Source organism: Episyrphus balteatus, chromosome 2 (genome assembly GCF_945859705.1).
Source record: "Episyrphus balteatus chromosome 2, idEpiBalt1.1, whole genome shotgun sequence".
Classification (NCBI taxonomy): domain Eukaryota; kingdom Metazoa; phylum Arthropoda; class Insecta; order Diptera; family Syrphidae; genus Episyrphus; species Episyrphus balteatus.
Window position 1 is genome coordinate 60,585,794 of NC_079135.1, and position 26,397 is coordinate 60,612,190.

At 33.3% G+C, this 26,397-nt stretch overlaps 1 protein-coding gene across 5 annotated transcripts in view; it reads left to right on the forward strand.

Annotated features, from left to right (window-relative positions):
• LOC129912126 (proline dehydrogenase 1, mitochondrial) overlaps nt 1-26,397 on the forward strand; it is a 246,369-nt gene that overhangs the window by 153,781 nt on the left and 66,191 nt on the right. For all 5 annotated transcript variants that reach the window (XM_055990248.1, XM_055990249.1, XM_055990252.1 and 2 more), the window contains 3 exons: nt 14,902-15,076; nt 15,141-15,302; nt 15,359-15,550. In XM_055990248.1, the coding sequence (XP_055846223.1) occupies nt 14,902-15,076; nt 15,141-15,302; nt 15,359-15,550 (529 nt within the window). The remainder of the gene's footprint in view (nt 1-14,901; nt 15,077-15,140; nt 15,303-15,358; nt 15,551-26,397) is intronic.

Sequence of the window (26,397 nt, forward strand, 5' to 3'; positions counted from 1 at the left end):
TCTAGTGCCTATTTCTACGCAGGGGTAAACTTTATTAGGGTTAACAAAGAGCTGTGCCCAAAAGTGTTTTTTTTTTTTTAAGATAACGATAAAAATTAATTCATTTCTATAAGGATGAAAACGGGTCGGGAAAAATCTTAAAGTGCGGGAAAAATGGAGAAAATAAAAGAAGTCTTTGAATTAGGCCAAAACAAACGATGCATTGGGACAGAAACAAACAGAAGTTGAAATTTAGTAAGCAGTTATTTGCGCAGTATCCAAGGGTATAGAAACAACATTACAAGTCGAAGTTACTCAGTCAGAACATGGGCCGATAGATTTGCAATGATCGGAAGCTGAAAACCGGGATAAAATGCAGTTTAACGACGCACATAGAGGTATTTCAACAATCTAAGCGGCCAAAATAATTTGTTTATTTTGTTTTTTTATTTTATAACACGCAAATTACTAAAATCAGTTGTTTTTGTTACAAAAAAAAAAAAAAATTTACGAAAAAAAAAAATTTTTACATATTAAATTTTTTTTCTTAGAAAAATTTTTTTCTGGAATTTTTTTTTTTTTAATTTCTTTAATATTTTTGAATGCACAATATACAAAATTATTTGATAACGGGAGAAAAAATTAAGATTATAATATTTTTAATACTGTACGATAACTCGTAATGCCAGTCAAAGCGATTCACCCTGATGGCAAGAGATAACTCTGGTGCATGTACCAGAATATCTCCAAGTTATGTTTCAATTGCTCTTGTATCTCACAAGAAGTCTTTATACTGATTTGTTTTTGACCCCTTACCTCTGGTGGGGGGAAGTCGTAATAAATCGATAATACCTTTTTGACGTTGAGAATTCAAGTCTCATTATTATAAAATTAAAATTCCTTAGTAATTCGATTAAACCTATAAAAATGAAATTCAGCAATAAACTATAAAATTTTAAAGTGTGTCATTTAACCAAGCGAAGTGTAATTGTGTAGTACCTAAAGTGCAAGTGTGCAAAATATACATTTAATAATAATAAAAGGTGAATGATATGAAAGTGCAGTGTCAGTAAAATGAGTTTAGTGTGCTTAAAAATAATTGTGTAATTTATAGTGTTTTGTGTTTTGTGATTGCGCTAGATCAGTTGTGTTTTGTGTATGGAATATAAACATACTCCCCGCCTTGAACTATTGTTCAAACATGAAGTACAAAGGCTTCGTCATGATGACTTCTAGGAGCTAGAACTGCATGGTTCTTAGTGTGATAACTTCGGTGACGGAGTATCGTTTTGAAGATGAGATATCCAATCAGAACTATAGTGCATCCAAAGGCGAAGTAGCTGATTATAAATTGATGTTCCTTCATTTGAGTTTCCTTCAAACGATGTTACATAGTGTATGGGTTGAGCTGGATTTTTGTTCGTGTTGATTATTTCTGTTAAGTTGCTTGTTGGGATATAGGATACTCGTGTGAGACTGGTGTAGACATCATGTCCCTGAATAGTAAGATGGTCTTGTTTTAAGAAACAACCAGCTGGGATTGTTAAGATGCCCGAATTGTTAAGGTGAATTTTTGTGAGGTTTTCTTCACACGATGTTGACTAAAATTGGAGTTCGCAATGAATATACCCAGTGATTCGATTGGTGTAATTGCCTCCAATACTGTTCATCGGTAAAAGCTGCGAGTTGGCACGAAGAATGATCAAAAATTTGATTCATTAAGTTGAATTCACATCGGCTGATATTGGATCCCTTTTGAAAAATCGGGTGCTTTTGTTGGCACATAATTTCATTTTCAACAATTTTTGTACATGAATTGAATTCTGACTCACTCATTGTATAGTATTGTGTTCTATGCAGGTTTATCATCATGTAGTCGATTGAAGGTATTATTCCAATGAATGATGTATTCATTACTACAGGAACTGGTATCATCTTGTATAATTGGTAGTGCTCGGATGTGATCAGCGGTAGTGATAATCTGAAGATTATATGTGACCCGATGATTCGTCCTTCAGCAGTTATTAAGTAGTAGTACTACAGGAACTGGTATCATCTTGTATAATTGGTAGTGCTCGGATGTGATCAGCGGTAGTGATAATCTGAAGATTATATGTGACCCGATGATTCGTCCTTCAGCAGTTATTAAGTATGTTCAACGAGGATTTTTCTAGATCAGAAGAGGACAGGACAGCACAGTTTCGTGAGAAACGTCAGAACAAGTTAGAACAGTCATTTAAACGTAAGTCATTTAAACGTAAGTAAGAACAGAAAATCCTGTTCTAAACTGTTCTAGATTTGTCAATGAACAGCAAACTAGAACAGTTCAGCACAGAAAAAATCTCAATGAACAGCAAAAAGCTGTACTTTTCTGCCTAGAATAGTCCAGCACAGCGTCAGTGAACAACTTGTAGAGTAAGCCTAAATTTTTGCTTGTTTCTGGAAGTTGGAGTGTTGATGGGAGGTTACATTTGATGTTCGCTATTTCTTGTTGTAGTTGGCTGGGACGTATAAAGTTGGCGCCTATTTTTCCTTGGTAAACATCTGTTAATAGGTCCAAGAGCAGTATTTGTGTTTTTTGAAGACTTGTTGCACTTAACAGCATTTGGAAAAAATGGGAGAGCACCAGTTGTGTTAATGTCAATTGAATTTCTTTATTGTTTGTTTCATTGAGTTGATCAACTATCGTGTTGAGTTCAGATTCTAACGAATTAAACTGCTTTTCAATCCGCCCTTCGTTGAGGCGGATTATATTTGCGGTTGAGTTCATTAAAGTGGTTTGGTTCTTTACCAGATGCAGGAAGTGGTCTTCGTTGATATGTATTGTCGATATTATTTCTGACATATGCTTGGCATAGGTTGAATCTAAGACTCCAAAAAGAGAATTGGCTAGGTTTCCAACGATGTTGATGGCACCTCGTTTTGAACATGAGTCGGATTCTTGTAGAAGTTCGTCATTGTCATTTATATCTTGTATTAAATGTTGAAACTGTTGAAGAAAGGTTAAACAAGTATTAGGTTGAGTCACCTTTGAACACAAGGCCTTTAGTTTGTTATTGCTTAAGTTGAGCCATTTTAATTCTCACCAATATGGTCTGAGTTCGTAATATACTACGATGTCCCATTGATCTGATATTATATGTGCGTTTCCAAGACCTTCATAATGTATTCCTGGGGTTGTTTTGAATGGTGACACGTTGACTTCAGTGCTTAGTCTTAAATGGGTTATATCTCCCTTTTATTGGAGGTGAGTTTATAATATTGTCTTCGTTGACCTCGCCATCTTGAGTTCTTTTTCTCGAAAGTGGTATTGTAATGTTATCTTCGGTTATTTCGCCGTCTTCAATCGTTTGCATTATTTCAGAGGATGTTGCCATGAAAGATGATGACTGTTATTCTGAGGCTTCTGATGATGGACTTGTAATGTCGTCTTCTGTTTGGACTGGTAATGGCGCTAGTCGGTGAATTGGTCTTCGGAGGATCCTAGTAGCAGTCTGGATTTCAGCTACTCCTACCACGCCATCTGCCCCAGGAAAGGTTTGCATGACTCTTCCTAATGGCCATTTCATGACAGGGCAATTGTCTTCTTTGATGATGACCAATGTTCCAGGACGCAAGTTTTCATGTTTGCGCTGCCATTTGTGCCTTTGTTGAAGCTCATTGAGATATTCAACATGCCATCTTTTCCAAAATTCCTTTTTAATATTTGATATCACCTTAAATTGTTTTGAGGGATTAACCTCCAGTGTGTTTGCAACTGGATCAATTGGATTGGTCAATGGTTCCCCTATACTGAAATGACCTGGAGTGAGAGCCATCAAATCATTAGGATTGTCTGACATAGCAGTGATCGGTCTAGAATTCATTACTGCCTCGATTTCAATGATGGTTGTTTCTAGTTCATCATATGTCAATGAGGTTCTACCAAGGCAACGATACAGTAAGTGCTTTGCTGACTTCACAGCCGCTTCCCATAATCCTCCAAAATGAGGTGCTCTCGGGGGAATAAAGTGAAATTCTATTCCCCTTGCGGAAAAGGTGTTTTGGATTTTTTTCTTTAGACGCTTGTGTATGTATGTGTTCAATCATTTCTTGTAATTGATTGTTAGCGCCAACGAAGTTTGTTGCATTGTCACAGTATAAATGCTGACAGCAATGAAGCCGTTTGTAGACAGGTCTGTCACCAGTTCTAAATGGACAGCCTTTGTTGAAAAGCAGCAGAATACCGCAATGTAAGTTTTTTGCAGGTGTTTCCCCCTCACCTTGAAATAGGTTTTAATTGGTCCACAGAAATCGACACCTGCATTAAGGAATGGGCGTGTGGGCTGAACTCTATGAGATGGGAGGTTTTCCATTATTTGTGTTAGTAATTTCGGCTTAGCTCTTGTGCATCTGATACACTGCTGACAACTGATCTTGCTATTGTTTTTCCCTTTATGGGCCAAAATTTTTGTTTCATTGAGGCTAGAAGTGCTTGAGGGCCACAGTGAAGGTTCTCCTTGTGGTACATTACCATAATCATCTTTGTAAAGGGGTGAGAATAAGGAAGAAGCAATGGATGTTTGGTCATATGATAAGGATGCTGCTTCTAGACGTCCACCGACTCTTAATGCTCCTTCTTCGTCGAGGAAAGGAGTTAAGCTGGTGATGGGACTTCCTCTTGCTGTTTCTGAAAAGCGTTTGAGATGCCTTATATCTTCTTCAAACTCTTCTCTTTGCATGTGTTTGACTATGCGAATAAGCGCTATATAGAGTTCTGTTGGCCTGAGAGGACCAGATTTTCTGATGAGTTCTTTCTTCTTTTTAGCTCGCAAGTTGTGACAATATCGTAAGATGTGTGCCGCCACTCTGTGCAGCCTTCTGAAGTCGTTCTGATTATCAATAAAGTCAATGAAATTGGCTGGTTGTTCTATTGCTGAAAAGGCATAGTTATTAACTGCTCTTCTTTCAAGATCACATTCTAGTGTGTTGGTGTAAAGTGGAGGCCATGATGATTCTGACCCGTGTAAAAACAGTGGTCCGTAGAACCCCAAATTGCAGGATGCTAATTTGTTCGCTCGGATTCCTCGCCAGATGAGATCGGCAGGATTGTCTTTTGAACGGACGTGTCGCCATTACTGATTTAAGGTGAGGTCTTGAATGATTGATATTCGGTTGGCGACAAAGGTATGAAACGATGATGAAGGCGAGTTGATCCAAGCAAGTACTATTTCAGAATCTGTCCATAAGAATGTCGGACATGATTCCAAGTGTAAGTCTATTTTGATGCGATTTACTAATTCGGCACCATGGCAGGTTGCAGCACATAATTCCAATCTTGAAATTGTTAGATTTTTAACTGGTGCCACTTTTGATTTTGCGCACAGTAGTCTGACTGTGGTGATTTTATCTTTGTTAACCGCTCTTATGTAAATAACTGCTCCATAACCCTTTTCGGATGCATCTGCAAACGCATGTACTTGAACGGAAGTTGGGATTCTATGCCCAAATATGTGACGATCAATTTTGACATCTTGTAAATAGTTTAGATTTTCTCTAAATTTAGACCATTCTGTATGCAAATCATTGGGTAACGGTGTGTCCCAATCATAGCCACATGCCCAGAGTTTTTGTAAGAACATCTTTGCTGTAATGACTACTGGTCCCAAGAATCCAAGTGGATCGAATAACTGTGATATGTCAGATAAAGCAGTCCGCTTGGTGATTTTTTCGGTTTTGGTTGGTTGAACGTGTATAGTAAACATGTCTGATTTTGGTTACCACCCTTGACCCAGAGTTTTAATCTGTGTGACATTATCAATGTCCAGGTCCAACTGTAAGGCTAAGTCTTCCGTGGGTATATTTTTCCACAGATTTTTATCGTTGGCACACCATTTTCGCAAGGTTAAGCCAGCGGTTTTTAATAATGAATTCAGCTGATCACGCATCTCTAGGGTTTGTGATAAACTATCGGACCCTGCCATTACATCATCAACATAGAAGTTCTTACTTAGGACGTTTGCCGCCAGAGGATATTTATTTGCGCCTTCTGAAGCCAAACCTTGTAGAAACTTTGTGGCCAAGTATGGAGCTGATGTTGTACCGTATGTGACTGTGTTGAGCTGATATGCTTCCAATTCTTCTGTTGGATGATTTCGCCATAAGATGAGCTGGAATCTACGATCGTCTTCATGAACGAGTATTTGGCGATACATTTTTTCAATGTCGGCAGTGAATACATATCGATGAAGGCGAAAACGAAGCAGAGTTGTGAATAACTCGTCTTGAATGGTTGGTCCGGTTGATAGGATGTCGTTCAGAAGACATTGCTTGAGGTTTTCGCAGATGCATCAAAAACCACTCGAAGTTTTGTTGTTGTGCTATCTGGCTTGAAAACACAGTGGTGAGGAAGGAAATAATGGTTTTCGTTGATTTGGTTGAGGTCAACCTTTGACATATGCCCCAATTTGATGTATTCATCCATGAACTTGCAGTATGGGTTCTTCAGGGTAACTTGTTTTGCTAATCTTTTTTCTAGGGCGATGAATCGTTGTAGAGCAAGATTTTTCGAGGCACCCAAGGCATTGTTGTCGGCCTTAAATGGAAGCCGCACGACGAATCGTCCTTCTGAATTTCTTATGGTGTTGTCATTAAAGTGATTTTCACATCTACGTTCTGCCATTGTGAAAGAATTCCTTGTACTTGGAACTTCTTCCACCTTCCAGAATTTTTCTAAACTGTCTTTTAATTCATTGTCAATTGCGATTCCGCAGATTGACGTTTTTGTTGAGTTGCCCCTGACTTAACTGTGAGGTTTGGAGCTGCGTTCTGTAATTGTAGATGAATTCCTTGTTGTTGGGACTTCTTCCAACTTCCAGAATCTCTCGATACTGTCTTGGAGTTCACTGTCTATTGAAATACCGCAAATGGACGAATTTGTAGAAGCGCCTACCATTTTGCCTGCTACTACCCAACCAAGGTGAGTGTTTTGGAGTAGTGGCAAGTCTTTTCCGATGGATATTTGTCCCACCTTCAATAGCTGATGGAATAACTCTGCCCCTAGTAGTAGATCGATTTGCCCAGGCTCATTGAAATTTTTATCTGCCAATTTTATGTCTTTTGGGATGTTCCAAGATTCAATGTTTATCATTCGGCTTGGTTTACTTGGCGTTATTTGACGCAATACAAAAGCTTCGAAGTTGACTGCAAAGTCTGTGATTTTTGATTTGAGCGTGATATTGACTCTTTTATCCGATCTTTTTGATCCTTCACCAATTCCTAGAATCCGCATTGTTTCAACAAATTCTGGAATATTCAATCGTTTTGATAAATTCTCTGTTATGAAGATTAATTGTGAACCCGAGTCAAGTAAGGCTCGTGCGCTTATGTAGGTGCCCTCACTGCTTTCTATCTCGACAACAACTGTACTAAGAAAGACATAGCTTTTCTGCCTTGGAGCTACTGCTGATGCGGATGTGTGAGCTGAATTCACTGCCTTGCTGAATGTACTTGGTAACTCGGTTTCGGTCTTTAGTGGGAAGTGTCGAATTGGTTGATCGTTACCCTTTTCCGAGGTTCTTATTGATGGATTGCCCATGTGTAGGAACTGGTTGTGTTTTCCTGCACACCTGGTGCAGTTTCTTGCAATACATCGGATTGACAAGTGTCCTGGATTTAGACAATTGGTGCAGAGACGGAATTATTTCACTGTTGCTAATCGATTTTCTAGAGATAATCGTAAGAACTTTATACATGCGTATAACTTGTGTTCCGAACCATTGCAAAGTGGACAACTGGTTTTAGAAAACTTGTTGGCTTCCACTGATGTAAAAGATCTGGCTGCTGGTTTACACTGGTCGCCGGAATATCGTCCTTAATTCCCGAGAGTTTCTAGGGAATGGAATCGTGTTTCCAAAAAACTCAAGAACTCGTCTAGACTGGATAGTGATTTTGGATGTTTCATTGATTGTTCATATAAGCTATGAGTTGTTCTGTCTAGTTTTCTTATGAGCAGATGGACGATTAAGGGATCCCAACTGCAGATTTCCAGTCCCAGATTTGTAAGACCTTGTAGACACTCCTTTGTGACGTCATGGAGTGCCTTAATGTTGCTAGCTGACTCAATGGAAATGATGGGTTGTTGTAGCAACCTATTAAGGAGTGCCGTTGTCAGCATTGTCTTATTATTGTAGCGATCTTGCAGCATTTTCCATGCTGAATCATAGCTATCTTCAGTGAGCGGATGATGTCGAATCAATTTTTCTGCTTCCCCGTTCATATTCGTTTTTAAATACCACATCTTTTGGCATTTTGGCATATTTTGTTGATCGACCATTTGCGTAAATAGGTCGAAAAATTGTCTCCAATTGAGGTAATCGCCATCGAATTTTGGAAGTGACACCTTAGGAAGCATGAAACGGGACTACACCTCTAGACTGGTTTGGGATTGTTGCGGAGTGGTTAGTTTGTCGAACTCTTCCGCGCACCTAATGAGAGCCCTTTGTACACTCTCTTCTATTTTCAAGTATTCGTTTTCGTCAGTCGTTGTGAATTGGTCTGCTTCGATCAGTTTTATGTGGGCTGCTTCAATTTGTGCCCAATGTTGCGTAATTATTGATTTATTGACGTCCCAAAAGTGTTTGGACCCGTCTGTTTCGTGGAGATTAGTGATTTTGCGTTGCAGCAAATCTATAAGATATTGCTGACGCCTTTTTTGATTAGCAATGTTGGATTCATCCCTCAAATGGATTGTTTGGGTAGGTGCTGTGCCTATTTCTTGCTGAACTTTGGTTGGGTCATTGTTTACGATCCTTGTTGACTGAATTGGCCCACTCTCTTGTTCGAATGTGGCTGATTGTTGCAAGCGATCTATATTTGTGCTAAAGATCACCTTATACTCCTTATAGGCTGCTTTGACCACATCGTAATATCCCTTTTCGAAATATGGATGTTTGACTTGTGGTGGTTGTAGATTTTGGATTTCACTGTTTGTGCTCCAGATCGGAGCCCTCTAATCTTCGGAGCCGTTCTTGGTAGTAGTCGAGTGTTTTTCGACTTGCTGAATCCTTTTTATAGTTGTCGATGAGACGTTGAATCTCATCCCCAGTTGATTGCTGGGCAGATGCAAATAGATCCATAGTAGAAACTCTTAGTGAACACAAGATAATATCACGTCGGGGTCACCAAAAATGTACGATAACTCGTAATGCCAGTCAAAGCGATTCACCCTGATGGCAAGAGATAACTCTGGTGCATGTACCAGAATATCTCCAAGTTATGTTTCAATTGCTCTTGTGTCTCACAAGAAGTCTTTATACTGATTTGTTTTTGACCCCTTACCTCTGGTGGGGGGAATTCACCAGATAAAATTTAGACACTGCAATTTTAATAAATAGCTAACACTGTCCCAAAACCGCGCAAATCAGTCCTGTCTCACAAATTTTCAATGATTAAGTTCCGACCAATTTTTTAATGAAATTTTTCATAAAAATTTTTAATCGAAAATTAATGAATCACTTTACGAAATTTGTTCATCGATTAACGTAAAATTTAATTGTTTGTTTGAGTAAGTGCCTTAGTTGACGTTGAGGGTTGGGATAATTTTGTTTAGGATTTTAGTCCAATTCAGAATTCTTCAAATATTATTTTTTTGTTATTTTGACGTCGAATTACATCACCGTTAAATTTTGCAAAGCTTCTCATGCAATCACGCCGTATTTTATTGTCTTGAGTATATTTATTTATTTATTTTTTTTTTTTTTCAAAAATAATATTTTTCTCAAAGATATTCAAAATAAAAATTTTTATATCTCCTTTTGATTTGGACTAAAAAAGGAACATATAACCTATGAAAAAATATATAATTCGGATCATCAAAAAGAATTTCATTGAAAATTAGTTTTTGAGACTTTCACGTTCTGCATTTCACTTTTTGAATTTTGAGCATTCACTTGCCGATAGTGAAATTAAGTGTTCTGTATTTTCTCACTCATTTAAATTTTTTTTGATCGCATTCAATTCACTTTTTTTCTTTTTGTGAATTTGGTGGCTTTTTCAATGAATCTGCAATTTTTTGACGGAATATTTAATTATAAAAACTTATATTTTTATTGTTTTGTAATGTTTATTTGTTGTTAATCTAAAACAAAATATATAAAACACATGAAGCATGAAATATAATTCATCACTGCCTCTGTGTTGCAACCTCATTCGCTTTACACTTTACCTAATTAATTTTTCTTTGAAACTTTGCAATAATGACTTACATATTTGATATGCCTCGCAAAATGTGACCTCTTTTTTTTTCTTTTAAATTCTGCTTTTTTCCATTAAAGTTACCAATAAAATTGCATCCATGTTCAAAGCAGCAGTAATTTCACTTTAGAAACCAAATAAAAATGGATAATCCTTCAGTTTTTACAGTTCGAAGCATTTTCGAAAGTTTCGAAATCGATCGAAGATCAATTTCACGTGAAATTGAAAAGTGATTTCAATTCACTTTCGGTCGAATTTCGTAACATGGGCATTTATATAGAGTAAAGTGATGAGTACAGCTCAAAAACTAGACGTGATAGAAATAAATCTGTAAGAAAAATTCGAACGAAATAAAGTGTCTTGTTTTTTTTTAAGACTACTCAACACCTCGCGTTTGTGTAATGTTTGGAATACAAGAACTTTGATAAAAACACTATTTTGAATGTGAAGGAGGACACAGTAGTACGAAGTCGAGAGCAGTAAAATGCTACTATACCACTTTCAGTACATTCAGTACACATCGCTTTTCTCTCGATCAAAGATGAATAAAAATAATCATTTTTATCAAAAAACAAAACCGATTTTCATGAATCAAAAATGGTGGTTTTTCTAATAGTTTCTATGGCCAAAACGAAATTGAAATAGGACCACATTGTAGCCACCAGGCACCGCTTTCCAATACAAAAAGAATTATCAAAATTGGTTCACTCAGTTAAAGTTATGAGGTAGCAAACATAACAAAAAAAAAAAAAAAAAACAGAAGTCGGTAAAAAAAGAAAAAAATTTCGTACATTCACCATATACAAAAATTTGAAGCCCCCTCCAATTTTTCGTTAGCTAACAAATTTTTTCGTAAATTTTATGAATATTTTAATTAAATTACGAAAAAATATTCGTGAGATTATACTTACATTATGAATATTTTAATTAAATTACGAAAATAAAAAAATATTCGTGAGATTATACTTACATTCTCTTCGTAGAGTTAAGAATTTTTTTCGTTAATCTACGAAATTTTTCATTCATTTTCTTCCTTTTATTTTGGAATAAAAAAACCCAAATTCAGAAAGATAGTCTAAGAGCCCAGAGCAGATTTTGGGAGTTTTTGGATAACCGAAAATGGGTCATATGTATATTGATAAAAAAAAATTAGTGCGTTTAAATCACGGCATTACCCCCACCAGACGTCCTTAAAGAGTCGCGAAATAGCGAGTTTCATACAAAAGTCAGAATATTATTTTTTGTAAGATGTATAACCGTCTGGTGGTAACTCTTAAAAAATCACCACTACACATTGATAGAAAATAAATTAGTTCCAGACGTTTAAATCACGGCATTACCCCCACCAGACGTCCTTGAAGAGTTCCGAAATAGCGACTTTTGTATGAAAATCGCTATTTCGCGAATCTTCAAGGACGTCTGGCAAGGGTAATGCCGCGAATAAAACGTCTGGGACCGAACTTTTTGCAATCAAGGTATCGCCCTTTTTCGGCTCTATATATATTTAAGTGGTTATATACTCGACACAAAAATCGGAAAAAATGCATTTTTCAACTCCCCATAAACCATAGAATGCCGTGAAATAAACCTGCCAGACTTTCGAATTGTTCATCAGGACGCTATTACCTACACATACATATGACCCATTTTCGGTTATCCAAAAACTCCCAAAATCTGCTCTGGGCTCTCGGTCTAAGAGTGAAGCGGAGCGAAAATTTTTAACCATAAAAAAAATATTTTAAATTTTTATTTTTGAATTTTTAATCATGGGAATAAAAAAAATAAATAAAATACATGGAAAGTTTTGAATAATATACATACCGTGCGTCGGTCTCATGAGAAAACCTCGTAACTCCCAAAATCAAAATTTTACAGGGGAAACGAAAGAGTAAACAAACAACAGAGTAGTTAGGAAGAAACGCGCTGTGCAAAATTTGAATTTAAGTCTATTTACAGTTTTCGGAATGACCCCAAATTTTCTGTGTTGCTCCGCTGACATATTTTCTAAAGAATGGCATTCAAAAGTCATTTTTGAAAAAAAAAGTGGAGTTACGAGGTTTTCTTATGAGACCGACGATACATATTATACAGGGTGTCCCAAAAGTAATGGATCAAACGAAATATGCTGATAGGCCAACTTAAGGGCTCTCAGAATTTGGTAACTTGTTCATCCCAAATCTTTACGGTTTTCGATTTAAGGCAGTTTTTGTGAAATTTCGAAAAATGCCGACTTTGCATCAGTATTTTGCTTCCTAAGCTCATAATTGATTTTTGTTTTTTACAATTCTTCCACTTAAACGTTTGTTATTTTTCCCTGAAAAACCATGTTTTGTTTCATTTAAATTGTAATATCTTTCGTTCTAATTTTAACTTTGGAAATTTTTATACATTTTTGAAAACTGCAATAACACGGCAAGTTTTTAAAATAATAAACCAGTATCACACCATACAATTTTTTTTAGGGAAATAAAATAAAAGTAAATGAAATAAAAGTAAGGAATTGAGTTTTTATAAAACATGAAACTGTTAAATAATTTGCAGCAAAATGGCTGATGAAATAAAAAATATTTTGAATAATTAATTATTTCCTATTATTAGGCAACGTTTAAGTGGAAGAATTGTAAAAAACAGAAATCAATTATGAGCGGAGGAAGCAAAATACTGATGCAAAGTCGGCATTTTTCGAAATTTCACAAAAACTGCATTAAATCGAAAACCGTAAGGATTTGGGATGAACAAGTTACCAAATTCTGAGAGCCCTTAAGTTGGCCTATCAGTATATTTCGTTTGATCCATTACTTTTGGGACACCCTGTATATACTCCTACTCGGTTAAAGCAAGTCATTCCTTCAGGGATTTGATGTCATCTCCTATGCCAATCAGGAATGGTTGGATGCTGAATGATCGGCTTTTGTGGTATTCCAAGTGGTTTACACGTGTTAGTAGGCTTCCTGAAAGTCTTTGATAGTGTACTTTTCCGTTACTGTCCTTTAAAACCGTTTTTGGGTCGGAATAAGGATGACAACTTTGGAATCTAAAAGAAAATATACATATATTAAAAAAAAGTTAGAATATTTTAAAAGACATGAATATTTTTGTTTTATAAAATATAGGAAGAAATAATATAATGGTACTTACTTTCCTCTATTTCATCGTTCATGCATCGTAAATGGCCCAAGCTCTAGCTAAAAAGAACATACTAATGATAAAAATATACTTATTTTTCTTGTTGTTTGCGCTCACATTTTTTTTTTATTTATTCCGTGTGATAAGTCTTCGCACTTTCGGGGTTGAATTCAAATTCAAACTGTGACCTCGACTACCAGAAATGCACCCAATGTCTACGTTTTTTTCGTTAACTGATGTATTTTTTCATAAGCCGATGTAGTATTCAGAAATTCAAGCAACCATTAAATTCAGCATTAAAAAAAGTTTAATTCCAACCTACTTTTGGTACCCAGTGTTTTACGGTCGCCATTTCCAGTCAAAAGACCAAAAGGATACTATTTTTCTACTATTTTAATTCATAAACATTTACTAAAACGTAGACTACCAAATATTATCCTTAGAGTACTATTTCAGCTTGTTTATCTTCTAAAAAGTTAGCACTTTACTACTTCTAAAAATACAAACTCAGTTCTGAAAGGGTACACAAATTAAATAATATGGAAAAATTACCTAATAAAAAAAGTCGGATTTGTTAAGAACAAAAATTTTTATCCCGATTATTTATGGAATTTTCTTAACAATGTTTTACCATTTTGAAAAGAGAATTGAACACACCAACTTTTAAGGGAACTTGCCGAATTATCGTAGTGCATTTTTTTTTACACTACGGTTCATTGAATTTGACTACTTAGTTGGGAAAAAAATTTATATTTTCTTTAAAACTAATGAAGCTGAGTTGAAATTTTTGAATGCATTTGTTAGCAGGGTTATTCAAGGTTCCGTATCAAAAGAAAAAATTGAGAAAACCTAAGATTTGTAGTCACGGCACATGAAAGACCGTCACAGGGTGACCATTTTTTTGATTTTTTTCGAATGCCCATAACTCCCAAAATATATGGCTGCGATTTTTTTTATTATTTTTCTGATAACAGTCACCACCTAACCTATCTGCCGTTTTCATTTTGACGTTCACTTATGGTCATAATTTTGAAAAAAGATATAAAAAATGTTAATCAAGAAAGTGTTTTGTTTTTTGGCTTAAAAGAAGTAGCATACATTAATTTTCTACAAAAATTATTTTCCCATTTGTCCGCCTTTTTTTTTGTGGTCATAGGCAGTGCATGTTACTTACATGAGAGTAACACATTAGTTTTGCTATTTTTTATTTTGGAAAATAACTTTTTGCTATTCATATTTCTTAGTTGTGATGTTTTTGACACCATAATACTGAAAAAAAAAACATTTTTTAATATTAATTTTCATAGCTTGGGTTCGAAAGGGTTAAGTTAAGTGATCATTCAGATTTATTATTAAATTTATTAGTTTGTACGATTGTATGTACAAAGTAAAAATTTTAGTTTTTATGTGAATGTGAAGGATCTCTTGCTCTTAAGCAAAATCTTAGGTTTTAGCATGATTAGTTTTCGGAATTATTTTCAAACATTGAACAGTTAAAAAACAATTAAACTGATATTAAACCAATATAAAATTAGTGCCTTAATTTTTCGTTTTGCATTTCAGTATTCTCCATTTATTTCCTTGGTCCGGAATAGTTGACGAAGACTCACAACTGAGTGATACATTCAGGGTACCTGATCCAAAAACAGGACAAATGCGTCGGTTGATCTCACAGATTCCACCCAAAGAGGAGGAAATGTTTAGAAATATGATACGCCGACTTAACACTATTGTCAAGGTATGTACAAATTTATTGTTCTCATATAGGAGAGTATTTTAACATTTGTTTATTAACTTCATAGACTGCATCTGAGTTAGATGTTCGTATAATGATTGATGCCGAACAAACTTATTTTCAACCGGCGATTTCTCGAATTACGTTGGAAATGATGAGAAAATACAACAAAGAAAAAGCAATTGTATTCAACACTTATCAGTGTTACCTGACAGAAGCGTATAAAGAGGTTTGATAATGATAGAAAAACGATAGTTACCTATCTGAAAAATTGATTCTTTTAAGGTTTGCACTGATTTAGAGCAAGCTAAACGACAAAATTTCTACTTTGGAGCAAAATTAGTAAGAGGGGCTTATATTGAACAGGAAAGAGCAAGAGCAGCAGCTCTTAACTACCCTGATCCTATCAATCCCAATTACGAAGCAACCACCGACATGTACCATAAGGTTTTGACTGAATGTCTGAGAAGAATCAAGGTAAAAAATCGATGTTATTCAGTTTTTTCATTTTTACAAAGTAGTGTTAGTTACACAAACACATATGCATTGAACCAGGGACGGAGTGCAGTAAGATAGCTGTTCGCAAGGCGCAACGTTTTATCTACTTGAAAATTTATGTTTTTTATGAAACACGTTATTTATGTTTTTTTTAATAAAAAATATAAAATATTGGCATCTAAGCATTTACTACATTTGCTTAAAAGTGTAAAAGTACTTGAGTGAAAATTTTCAATCATATTTCTGGATGGAAAACTTAAAAAAAGCTTAATTTTTTGATCTAAAAAACAATTTATATACTCTTTTTCACATTAAACTTGCGCTAGCGAGAAAAAAAATAACAAATGGAAAGAATAATTTCACATAAGGGCGCCCGCCGGTTGCAGCGCCTTATTATCACCAAACAAAAATAAATACACCCCTGTCTGTGAGATTTTCAATTTGACAGGTGTGGATTGAAAAAATCCAAGAAAAAATTACACTTTTATTTTAACAAATTTAATTATTTTTATGACTTAATTCTACCAGAAACCAATTCTTAATTATTCTACGATAATCTATTCATATGAATAAATTCACTTTACATACATTTATGTTGCAAATAAAGTGTATTCTCATGTGAAAGGGAAGGGTCTCTGAATGGTTATAAAAATATCTTTTGCATAATTTTACACAGCAATACATTATAGTTTTTATTGTTTTATTTGTTTTTTATTAACTAAGACTTATTTTCTCACTTTTTAATTTTATAAAAGTTTTTGCAATCTTATTCTTATTTTTTTTTTTTTTCGATTCAGCAAACGGGTCTTAACTTAGGGATGGCGGTTGTTCCCTTCAAGCAAACGAGTCCGACCTCGACTACGAAACGGGTCCCACGGCGCGCCGCACAGTGGCCCATTTAGGCAAAAGTGCTTGCAATATTCATTTTTCGGGTGGGTCTATAATGAAAAACTTTTTAGATCAGTGCATTCACAAATGTTTGGAGCTCGAGTATTCGAAAAAAATTTTCAATTTGGGTTATTGGTGTGCCTTATTGAGCAGGCCAAAGTTAATAATTTTTTATTATGAAAAAAAAAATCTGTTTTTTTTTCTTAACTTTGAGTGTTAAAACTAGGAAGAGGACTTCTAAAACGTTTTGATTTTTATTTTTTTTCATATGCTGTGTAATTATTTAAACCAACAATTGAAAAAAAAAATAAAAAATTTATTTTTTAATTGTTTAATTTAATGTTTTTTGAAACACCGTTTTTTGCACACTTTTTCGACTTCAAATTGCATAGAAAAAAAAAATTCCTACGTAACCAAACCAAGCTCAGCTGATTCAAAATCCTTATATATTTCTTAATTAAAATCCAAAAGCTCAGCTGCGTCATTTTGCATCCAACTGAGCTAGAGCGATTTGATTTGATAAAGTCAGTCATTTTTTCGACTTTTTTTTCTCATGTGTAAAAATAAAATCTTGGAAAATTAGAGTTCTTTGTTTTGTATGTGATGGATTCCAATAACATGACTTTTATTTAAAAGGAAAAACATATTTTATGTATATTTACTACCTAATTTGTTTGAAAGGGTTTTATAGCTTATTTCTTTTAAACCTCTAATAAAGCTTTTAATTAATATCATTAACACGTGCAAAGTTTCAAGGATTCGGCAGAATGAAGACCTATTTAACATTGTTGCAACCTCATCGGATCCACTTATTTCTTCCTTAAGGCATGTAAAAACCCAAAAAGATCTGAAAGAACAATACTCTCCAGAAATGATGAGTTTATTACAAATTTCCCCGGACTTAGATGACAGTTTTCAAGAAATCTAGTGTTGCTTATAAGTAAATTTGTTACTTTTACCCTTTTCCACTATTTGACTTGTAATATATCACTGAAATACACTATAAATGTACTCTTGTATAAAGAAAAATAAAAAATTGCATACAAATTAAAAAAAAAAATACTTTTTTCCCCACTGTTTCACACGAATTGGTTCTTTTCCTTTTTCCCCACTGAGTCACTTCACTCAGATTACTTCAGAAATTGATTTTGACGATTGTATATCAATATACCATTATGTTTATCACCTTATCTAAAACTTCTTACTTTAACACCAAATTCTGAAACACCCTGTAAAGTTTTTTTTGAAACTCACAATCTTCATTGCCTTGGAAATTTTCTTCAAGATACAAAAAAAATTGTGGCGATATCTTTATTTGTTTAGAAGATATTAATTTTGCAAGCAAAAAAGTCAAAACGGGCCACTGTGCGCCGTGTGTCGTCTCCTTATGATAAATCATTTTTTTTTTTTTTTGTAAAAAATTAATATTTTTGCTATTAAAATATAATTTAGAAGTGTGAACTCATATGAAAACATATTTATCTTCGAAAATAACCCATGTTATGTATTCAAAATAAACTCCGAAACATGAGTACCTCGGAAATCGAAAATATTTTGAGGAATTTATGCGAAGCTTTGAGAGTGTATATATCACGTTTGGTGAATGTTAGAAAAATGTTGTTAATGTTATTTTGTTTATTTGAGTGTTGTTCTAAAACGTATAACAAAAAAAATTTAAATTTATAAAATTATATATGAGTTAATAAAATTTCTTTGATAAATAGCCAAAAAAAAATTAATTTTAAAACTTACATAGCTAATTAAAAAAAAAACATTGAAAATCATATCGATAATTTTTTTATAGTATTTTGCCTTAGGTCTATACTTAATATTGGCAAAGTTTGGTCTGCTTCTGTTTGCGATTTCCAGAGGTATTAACATTTATGTGCTACGAGTCAAGTACTCAAAAAAATTCATTTTTGAGAAACAGCTTCAAGGGGATCACAAAAATAAAAACATCCATGTTTTTAATAATTTTTAACCATACACAAGTAACAGAAGCTGTTTATGTAATTAAAAATATTTTACTATTGTTTTCAACAAGAAAAAAATTATATTTTTCTGCATACTAAATTTTTAATATAATTACTTGACCCGGGCACGCTCTACAGTATATTATAGCGTATTCACCAACCTCACCGATATAAGAATATACGAAAATGCAACTTAAACGTTATTTCAAAATTTTAAAGCGATTGACAAAAAACTATTCGAGATTTGCTATGAAACGCAAATATACACACGTTTTTTTGTATAGAGAAGATAAACAAAACAAGTTGACTTCAACTTAAGTTTTCTCAAATATATTGAAAATATTTAGGTAAACGGGCTTTAAAAGAAAACATTTAGTTTTTTTAGAAACTGTCACAAATTTATTTAAAATAAATCACCACGTTCAAGAATATAACCTCAAAAACTGTTAAAAAACGACATTTCAAAATTTTCTAACGGGAATATTTAAAAAACGTGATATGATAGAATATTTCTGACTTCGGATTCGAGTTCAGCATACCAAAAACCTTACGAAAAGTATACATTGGTTTATATAACAAAAAAAAAATTGATTTTGCTCACCAGTGTTTTCTTCAATAAATGTTAAGAGGTAATAATACCTTGTAAACCACGAAATCGAGCGTCATTTTCATCAGCGTATAAAACAAAGAAGAAATATTATTTTCTTTTGGTGTTTGTTTAGTTTAATAAAGTATATTAATGGGTAACAGAATAGGCTAATGTTAAATTTTTTAATGATGTGAAATTTTTTAAATGGCGGTGTAATTCATGGTGATAGTAAAATCCTGTGCTCCCATCGGGCAACCAACTAACTCCTACAGTTTTTTTTTTGAAATATTAAAATTTAACGATTTAAGGGTTTTTTTTTACGAATTTTGTTTTTGGAATGAAATAATTTTTTCAAACTAATGCAATTTCTTTAAAAATTAATATTTCAAAAAAATCCTACGTACTTCACTAGAGAATAGTATTTTTAAGCTCCACACAAAATTTCAGCCCAATCGGTAAAAAACTGTAGAAGTTAGTTGGTCGCCCGGTCGGAGCACAGGATTTTACTATCATCCTGAACTACACCGCCATTTAAAAAATTTCACATCATTAAAAAATTTAACATCAGCATATTCTGTTACCTATTAATATACTAAATTATACTAAACAAACACCAAAAGAAAATAATATTTCTTCTTTGTTTTATACGCTGATGAATATGACGCTCGATTTCATGGTTTACAAGGTGTTATTACCCCTTAATTTCATAAATTATACTAAAAAAAAGTTATAGGTTGTTCAATTTGTTTATTTGTACCTTTTTTTCTAATCTGCCATAAACACACAAAAACAAATATTAAAACTCCAAAAACTTAGCTGCAAGTATTTATGATAAGCTTTTGTATGGGCTCGACACACTGTGCGGCACACATACCTTCAAAAACCGCTCATGATAATTTTTTACTTGCGATATAGGTACTATATATCAAGTTATGCATTCGTACAAAAAAAAAAGTTGAGATAACATTTTTCCATGACATTACGATGGTAGACAATGCCAAAAAAGTGGGTCCCGGAAGTCCGTCTGTCCGTCTGTCTGTCTGTATAAGGAGCTACAGCCTAAACGGATGGACTGATTAATGTCAAACTTGGTATGTAGCGTTATTTGACGGCTCTCCAGAGGGGTTTTTGGAATTAATTTTTTTGGACCAAAAATAACGGTACTTGTCATATACCGATTTTAGTAAAATTGAAATATCTCGAAAACGGCTCCAACGATTTTGTTTAAAAAATTCAAATTATAGTTTTAAAATAAAATCTATCTTTCAATGAAAAATTTTTTTTTTGAAAATCATTATTAACGGTACCTGCCATAGAACCGTTTTTTTTCAAATCCGATTATCTCCGAAACTGCTTATTCGATTTCAACGAAACTTTTTGTGAAAAAGCATTTATATAATTTAAATATAAACCAAGAATAAAATTTTGAAAAAAATAAATTTTGGATTTTAAAAAAAAATTTCAAAATTTTTTTTTGAAAAATCAAATTTTCGAAAACGGGACATGGAATTTTTTTGAAATTTTGTTTTTAGATGTTGATTAGTGATTTCTACAAAATGGCATACCAATTTTATTTTAAAACTTTTTTTCCAAAAAATTATTTATAAAAAATTAGTTTTTTTAAAAACGGCTCTAACGATTTTGAAAATTTTTTTTCTAAAAATGCATGTTAATATCTCAATTAAAACTGCATACTTGTTTTGAAGGGCAATTTAATTTCAGATTTAATTTTAATTTTTTTTAAAAACGAATTTTATTTTTTTTTCCAAATTTCTATATAAAAAGTGCGACCCAGTCGTGCATTTTATTTCGCAATGGAGTTGTACTTGACTAAAAACACTGATTAACAGTAATAAAGCTTTTTTCTAATGAATTTAGGTATAAATAAAGTATTTTGGATTTGTTGGTATACACTGAAAAAAAAATACTGAATTCTAATATTTTTCAACATCAATAAATATTTAATAGTTTAAATTTCACGCTTATATTTGTTTAATTGATAATACAATATCAATTCGTCAAAAAAAAAAATTTTATTAAAAAAGTCAAAAATTTTCACAAAATTAGGTTCACATAAAAGACGATAAAAACCAGACGGGCAAACATTTTTTTTTGTTTTTGCTTTTTGACATCTTCCTCTTTAATATGATACCAAAAATGTTACCGAATATCACCGAATGATATAGCCTGGGTCCCGAGTATACTTAGCTCAAACTAGATTCCTTAAAATTATCGAAATTTCGTTCTTTTTTTGTAACTTTTGACATGTTTTTTTTTTTTAAGAACAGAGATTTTTTTTAAATAAAAAAATTATGTAGTGTTGTTAATGGTATATTCGAATTTGCTTTTGAATCCGAAAAATTAGAATATTATTAAAGAAACCTCTAAAGCGAGTAGTTTTTAGTCTTTGTCGGCCTATAAAAAAAAAGCTCCACGATGCTCCACGTTAATTTTAGTAACAATTTAAAGATTATGATTATGATATATACTATTTATGGTGTTAAAACAAATGACCCATTTTGACCCATTCTCTCGTAAGAGCTTTTTGAGTGTAGCAATGCGTGTCACTCAAACAGCACTTGAAATCGGCTTCTGGTATTATCGTTTCTAATTTAACGGCTTTTTTTGATAAAATAAAGTTATTTGTAAGATGTGTATGTATTTATCACTGATAAACCAAAAAATTAAGAACAATTCAAAAAAGGAAAAATATCCAAAAACGGTATGAAATTTTTTTCAAAATATAAATAACTTTTTTTTCGAAAACTTTTAGTTTTCTTTGGTTTATCTAAAATTTAAACGGTATTTAATAATAAAATGTTCAAATAAACTCAAAAGAATTTAATTTTGCTCACAATCACCCATAGTTATAAAATAGCGGCACATTTTCTAAAAAAAACGTAGAAAGGAATATTTTGATAGCTTTTCTAAAATGATCTCAAATGTAAGAAAACTTTTTTTTAACGAAGTAAACTAAATTTATTATTAAATTAAATGAAATTTTCAAATGTATCTTTAAATTCTCTGTAAAGTGATCCGTTGTTGAGATAATGATAGTCAAAGTCAAAAGTATGGTTTTTGGTTTGATGACTGATATTGCATTCTTAAAGCCAAATATTTCTAAAAATAATAATCATTTTTTCGCAAAAAATTTTCCAACTTTTTTCAGAGAAAAGTAAAAACAAAAAAAATGGAAAATGTTGGTATTTGAATAATTCCAAAGATTAACCATTAGAAATAAAATATTTAGTTTTAAAATCTTAAAACTATAGGAATGTAGCTTTCACATGCTTTTTATTTTGTCATGATACGATCATTTTTATACTATCTATCGAAAATCACTAAAAAAATCAAAATTTTGTTTTTGTTCCCTTAACTTTTTGGGCTAGTGTAGTAAGTATAAATTTAAGGTGCTTATGAAACTTTTTAATTATTTGCTTTTTCAAAACCTTCTTTGTATTCAGTTTTAATTAAGCCTTAAAGTATAAGAGAAATTCACTTCACAAAAAAAGGAAACAAAAAGAGTGAATATATGCAACTTTTGAAAAAAATATTGATTTTAAAGTGCGACACACAATTTTTAAATCACGATGAGAACTCGTTTTATTTAATTTATATACCAAATATCAATCAAATCGGTCCACCCGTTCAGTTTTTATAGGTTTTTTCCACTTCCTCCATAGAAGGGAACCACTATGCGGCAGCTCAAATTAGTATGGAAATTATAATCACCGCGAAGCCGATTTTATATGTATTGGTTTTTTCACCACGATTTCTCCTTCGACTTTGTGTTCATACACAAAAAGTTGCAAGTGCAACTCCGTTTTTCTCGTTTTGAGGTCAGAGTGTCTTTTCTGAACTCAGTTTTCTTGCTTGAAGGGTACCGGTTTTTGGAAAAACCCGTTTTCGGTTTGGTTAGTTGAAAGAGGGAATGAAAGTTTTGAGGGTTTTCAGTTTTTTGTCTCGTCGATGGGTGTTTTTATTGTTCGACGTTTTTTTCTGCCGTTTTTTTTCGGTGTTTTGGTTTTTTTCGCAAAAACCGGTTTAAACCGATAGAACAAAAAAAACTGAAAAAACCGGTTGACCGAAGCAAAAAAACAGAAACCGGCCGGTTTTTCCCATGCCTATCTTAACTCTTAACATCGTATGTATAATGGTCGGAATAAGTATTTTGACAAAATGAACATTTTTCTATCTGATGGGAATAATCTGTAACGGTTTAACATAAAATAAAGAATTTGACGATTAATTAATAAGTATAATATTAACTCCTATGTGGACTTGATGTCAAATTCGTTTATCCTAATTAGTGTGGTCCACGGTTGCATTTTTTTTTAAGTGGACCCCCTAGTTCGGTTTCATATCCTATTAGTATCATATTGGGGAATTTTCAGCCTCCTATCTATATAGAAGGGGGTGCTCATCGATATTCAAAAATTGGATTTTTTTGAAAAAAGGAAAAGTAAAAACAAATTTTTTTTTCTTTTTTTTTATTGTAAATAAGGATTAACATTAACATATTTTATAAGTAAGTTAAAAAATTAACATAAGATATTTATTTTTATAAAAAATAAGTTTCTTTAAGATAAAACTAAGTTGACTAACTATTTTTGTATGCTTTGAGTAGAAACGGTTTTGCGATTGTGCTCCACTACATAGAGAATAATTTGTTTTTCTTCCTCGTTTGTTGTCAGGATTGTGTTGAATTCTTCAAACAGTTTAACTCTCCTTTCAGCAGTATCGTTGACCACACGTAAATTTTGTATGCGACTTTTACCATTAAGATAGTCAGCATTCCGTTCCAAGTCTCTGGTGGTATGTCAAGAAAATCTTCACTGATGTTCAAATCTGACAGCGTTTTCGGTGTTCTCCGTGATGCAAAATTTGCTATGGTATCAACTGTAGATAATTTCTTAGAGTCACCTCGTTCATATCGATGACCACCTTCACATTCCATATTTCGTACAATTGCCTTTTTTACCCACAGGACATTCTGTCAGAAAACAAGGAAAAAGCCACCAACTCATCTGACAAATACCACAAATGCCGCTCTAAAACACCTCTCGCTGCTGCTGTTTCATAAGATTTTAGGCACTTTTAAAGTTTCAGATCATTAATGGCTGCATCTGCTGCCAGAGGCTCTTCTATCCATGCCTTGGTGTAGACAAGAGCTCCAAATGTAACAAATCGGATGATTCTCTTCTCGTTTGGCTAGCTTAAATGCTGATGAATTATTTTTTAAAATAAAAATTTTCATACCATACAGCAATTTCGCCATCCATCGAGCATGATGAACAGGTCCTGGACAACGCCAATGAATTTTCGAAGGTGGTTTGTTAAGCACTATCATTAGCTGCGTTCCTTTGGAAATATTTATCTACTTTTTAGTACTTAAAACTACTTTGATCTACTTTGCTATACTGAAAAAGTAGTTCAAAGCAGCTTTAAGTACTAAAAAGTAGATAAATATTTCCAAAGGAACGCAGCTATTGTAAGCTCAATAAGTTCGTTATAATCATCCCGAAGTTGTTTTCCACCAGCTAAAGCATTTGTTAGGCTTCCAAGAATAGTTCACTGCTAGAATTAAAATCGAGGCAGTCATAGTGTTGTCTAGAAAATGTATCCTAACTGTCCCTGAATCTTTTAAATAAAGGAATTTCGGGGGAACTTGATGGTCCAAAGCAAAGTGTAAATATTTTTGAGAGCATTATTTCAAAAATGTGATGTCGACAAGCAAGCCATGACAGATCTCGATCTGCCTTCGCTTCCAAAAGAACATATGTGCCTTTTTTTTGCACCTGTAGGTATTTGAAGCAGTTGTATCGAAACTCATGGAATGGACTTGGTTTGTGACGTTCCAATCTTCCATCGTGTGAAAAACAGCTTCAGATATATTTTCACCCGTTCCTGAAGAAAGTTTTGGCACTCTCAGCAATTTTTCTGAACCATTTCCGGAGACAAGAATGGGGACTCGTCACTCGTTCTACTTTCTGAATTCCTTTAATATCGAGTAATATTTTTCCATTCCAATGTACTACGAGTGGATATGTTGGCTCGAGCTTATTTTTTTAAATTTCACTAAATTCAGACCTAGACTTTATTCTGGCTCGTCGGATTGAACTTCTTGAAATTGGTAATGAATTAGGATTGCAGCCAAGTGTGGAAGATATCAGTATAAGTAATCGCATCGCTTCTATATCGGTTATTTTATTTCTGTCAAGTGCGCTCGTTACATGTTTCGTGAAAACACCACTTGTTGACGCCACATTGTCACTTACATTGGTCTTAATGGTTCTGTGAAATCTTCATCCCTTATTTTTTTAATAGAGCTGGCTACACTGAAAGCGCTGCTTAAGCTGGAGTCAAGAATGTGTTGTTGACTAGAAAAAAGAGAACTGGAAACATTACTTTCAGCAGCCTTTTGCTTCCTTTCTTCAGTTTTTTGTTTTCGTTTTCGGGAGCGTTCCTTGGCATTTTCCAGTTCCATGTCAATTGAAGACATCGACATCTTACGCTCGCCCCTCTGGTCTATTAGAAAATTTCTGTAAGATCCAGAGCGTTTGAATGAGCTATGTCAAAAAGTTTATCTAGCTTTGCTGTGAAAAATGTACTCTTTTTGTCTGTCCTTCTGAAGGCCTTGTTTTATGCTTCTTTAAAAGAAGCCAGAATTTGTGAATTTTAAAAAGTGGATCTAGGCAATGCTTTTGTTGTCTTGTAATAATAGCAGATTTGTTCCACACTTCTATTACTTCTTGAATAGTTGTAAGCGCAGCATCTTTCACACATTTGGTTTCGTGTAGTACCCGATGAAAACATAATAGAACTTGCCGAAGGGTTGGTAGTTGGTTTAATCTCATCAATGGCTCAAGATCACGACATCCAAGATCCGAGAAGAAAAATTGCTCCTTTTTTACGTGTTGAAGAACTCACTCTAATGGACTGGTACGATAAACTACTATCTCACAAAAACTATTTTTCTAAGTCTCTATAGGTATAACAATGTTTTTTTTTTGGTAATTTGTCGTTAAGTGAAGTTCTTAGCCCAGTCATTTTAGTCATTTTTAAGCCCAATCTGCGGAATAATTCCTACTGGGCTGAATTTTGGTATACAGCTTAATGACGGCTTTGTTATGAAGATGTGAAAAATCGACATTCTTAAAAATATTCTGGTATAAGGAGAATATTTTTAAGAAAGATGGCCACCTAGGTTTCTATAGATTTATTTTATACCACAGGTGTTTAAAATTTTTCATAAAATACTTTTTTACATTTTGCATCAAAAAACAGATTTCAAAATTTTTTTACGAAAATGTGCAATAGCTTTGAAATTTTTAAAGTGTTTATGTACTCATCCAATTATTGTAGAAAATTATAAA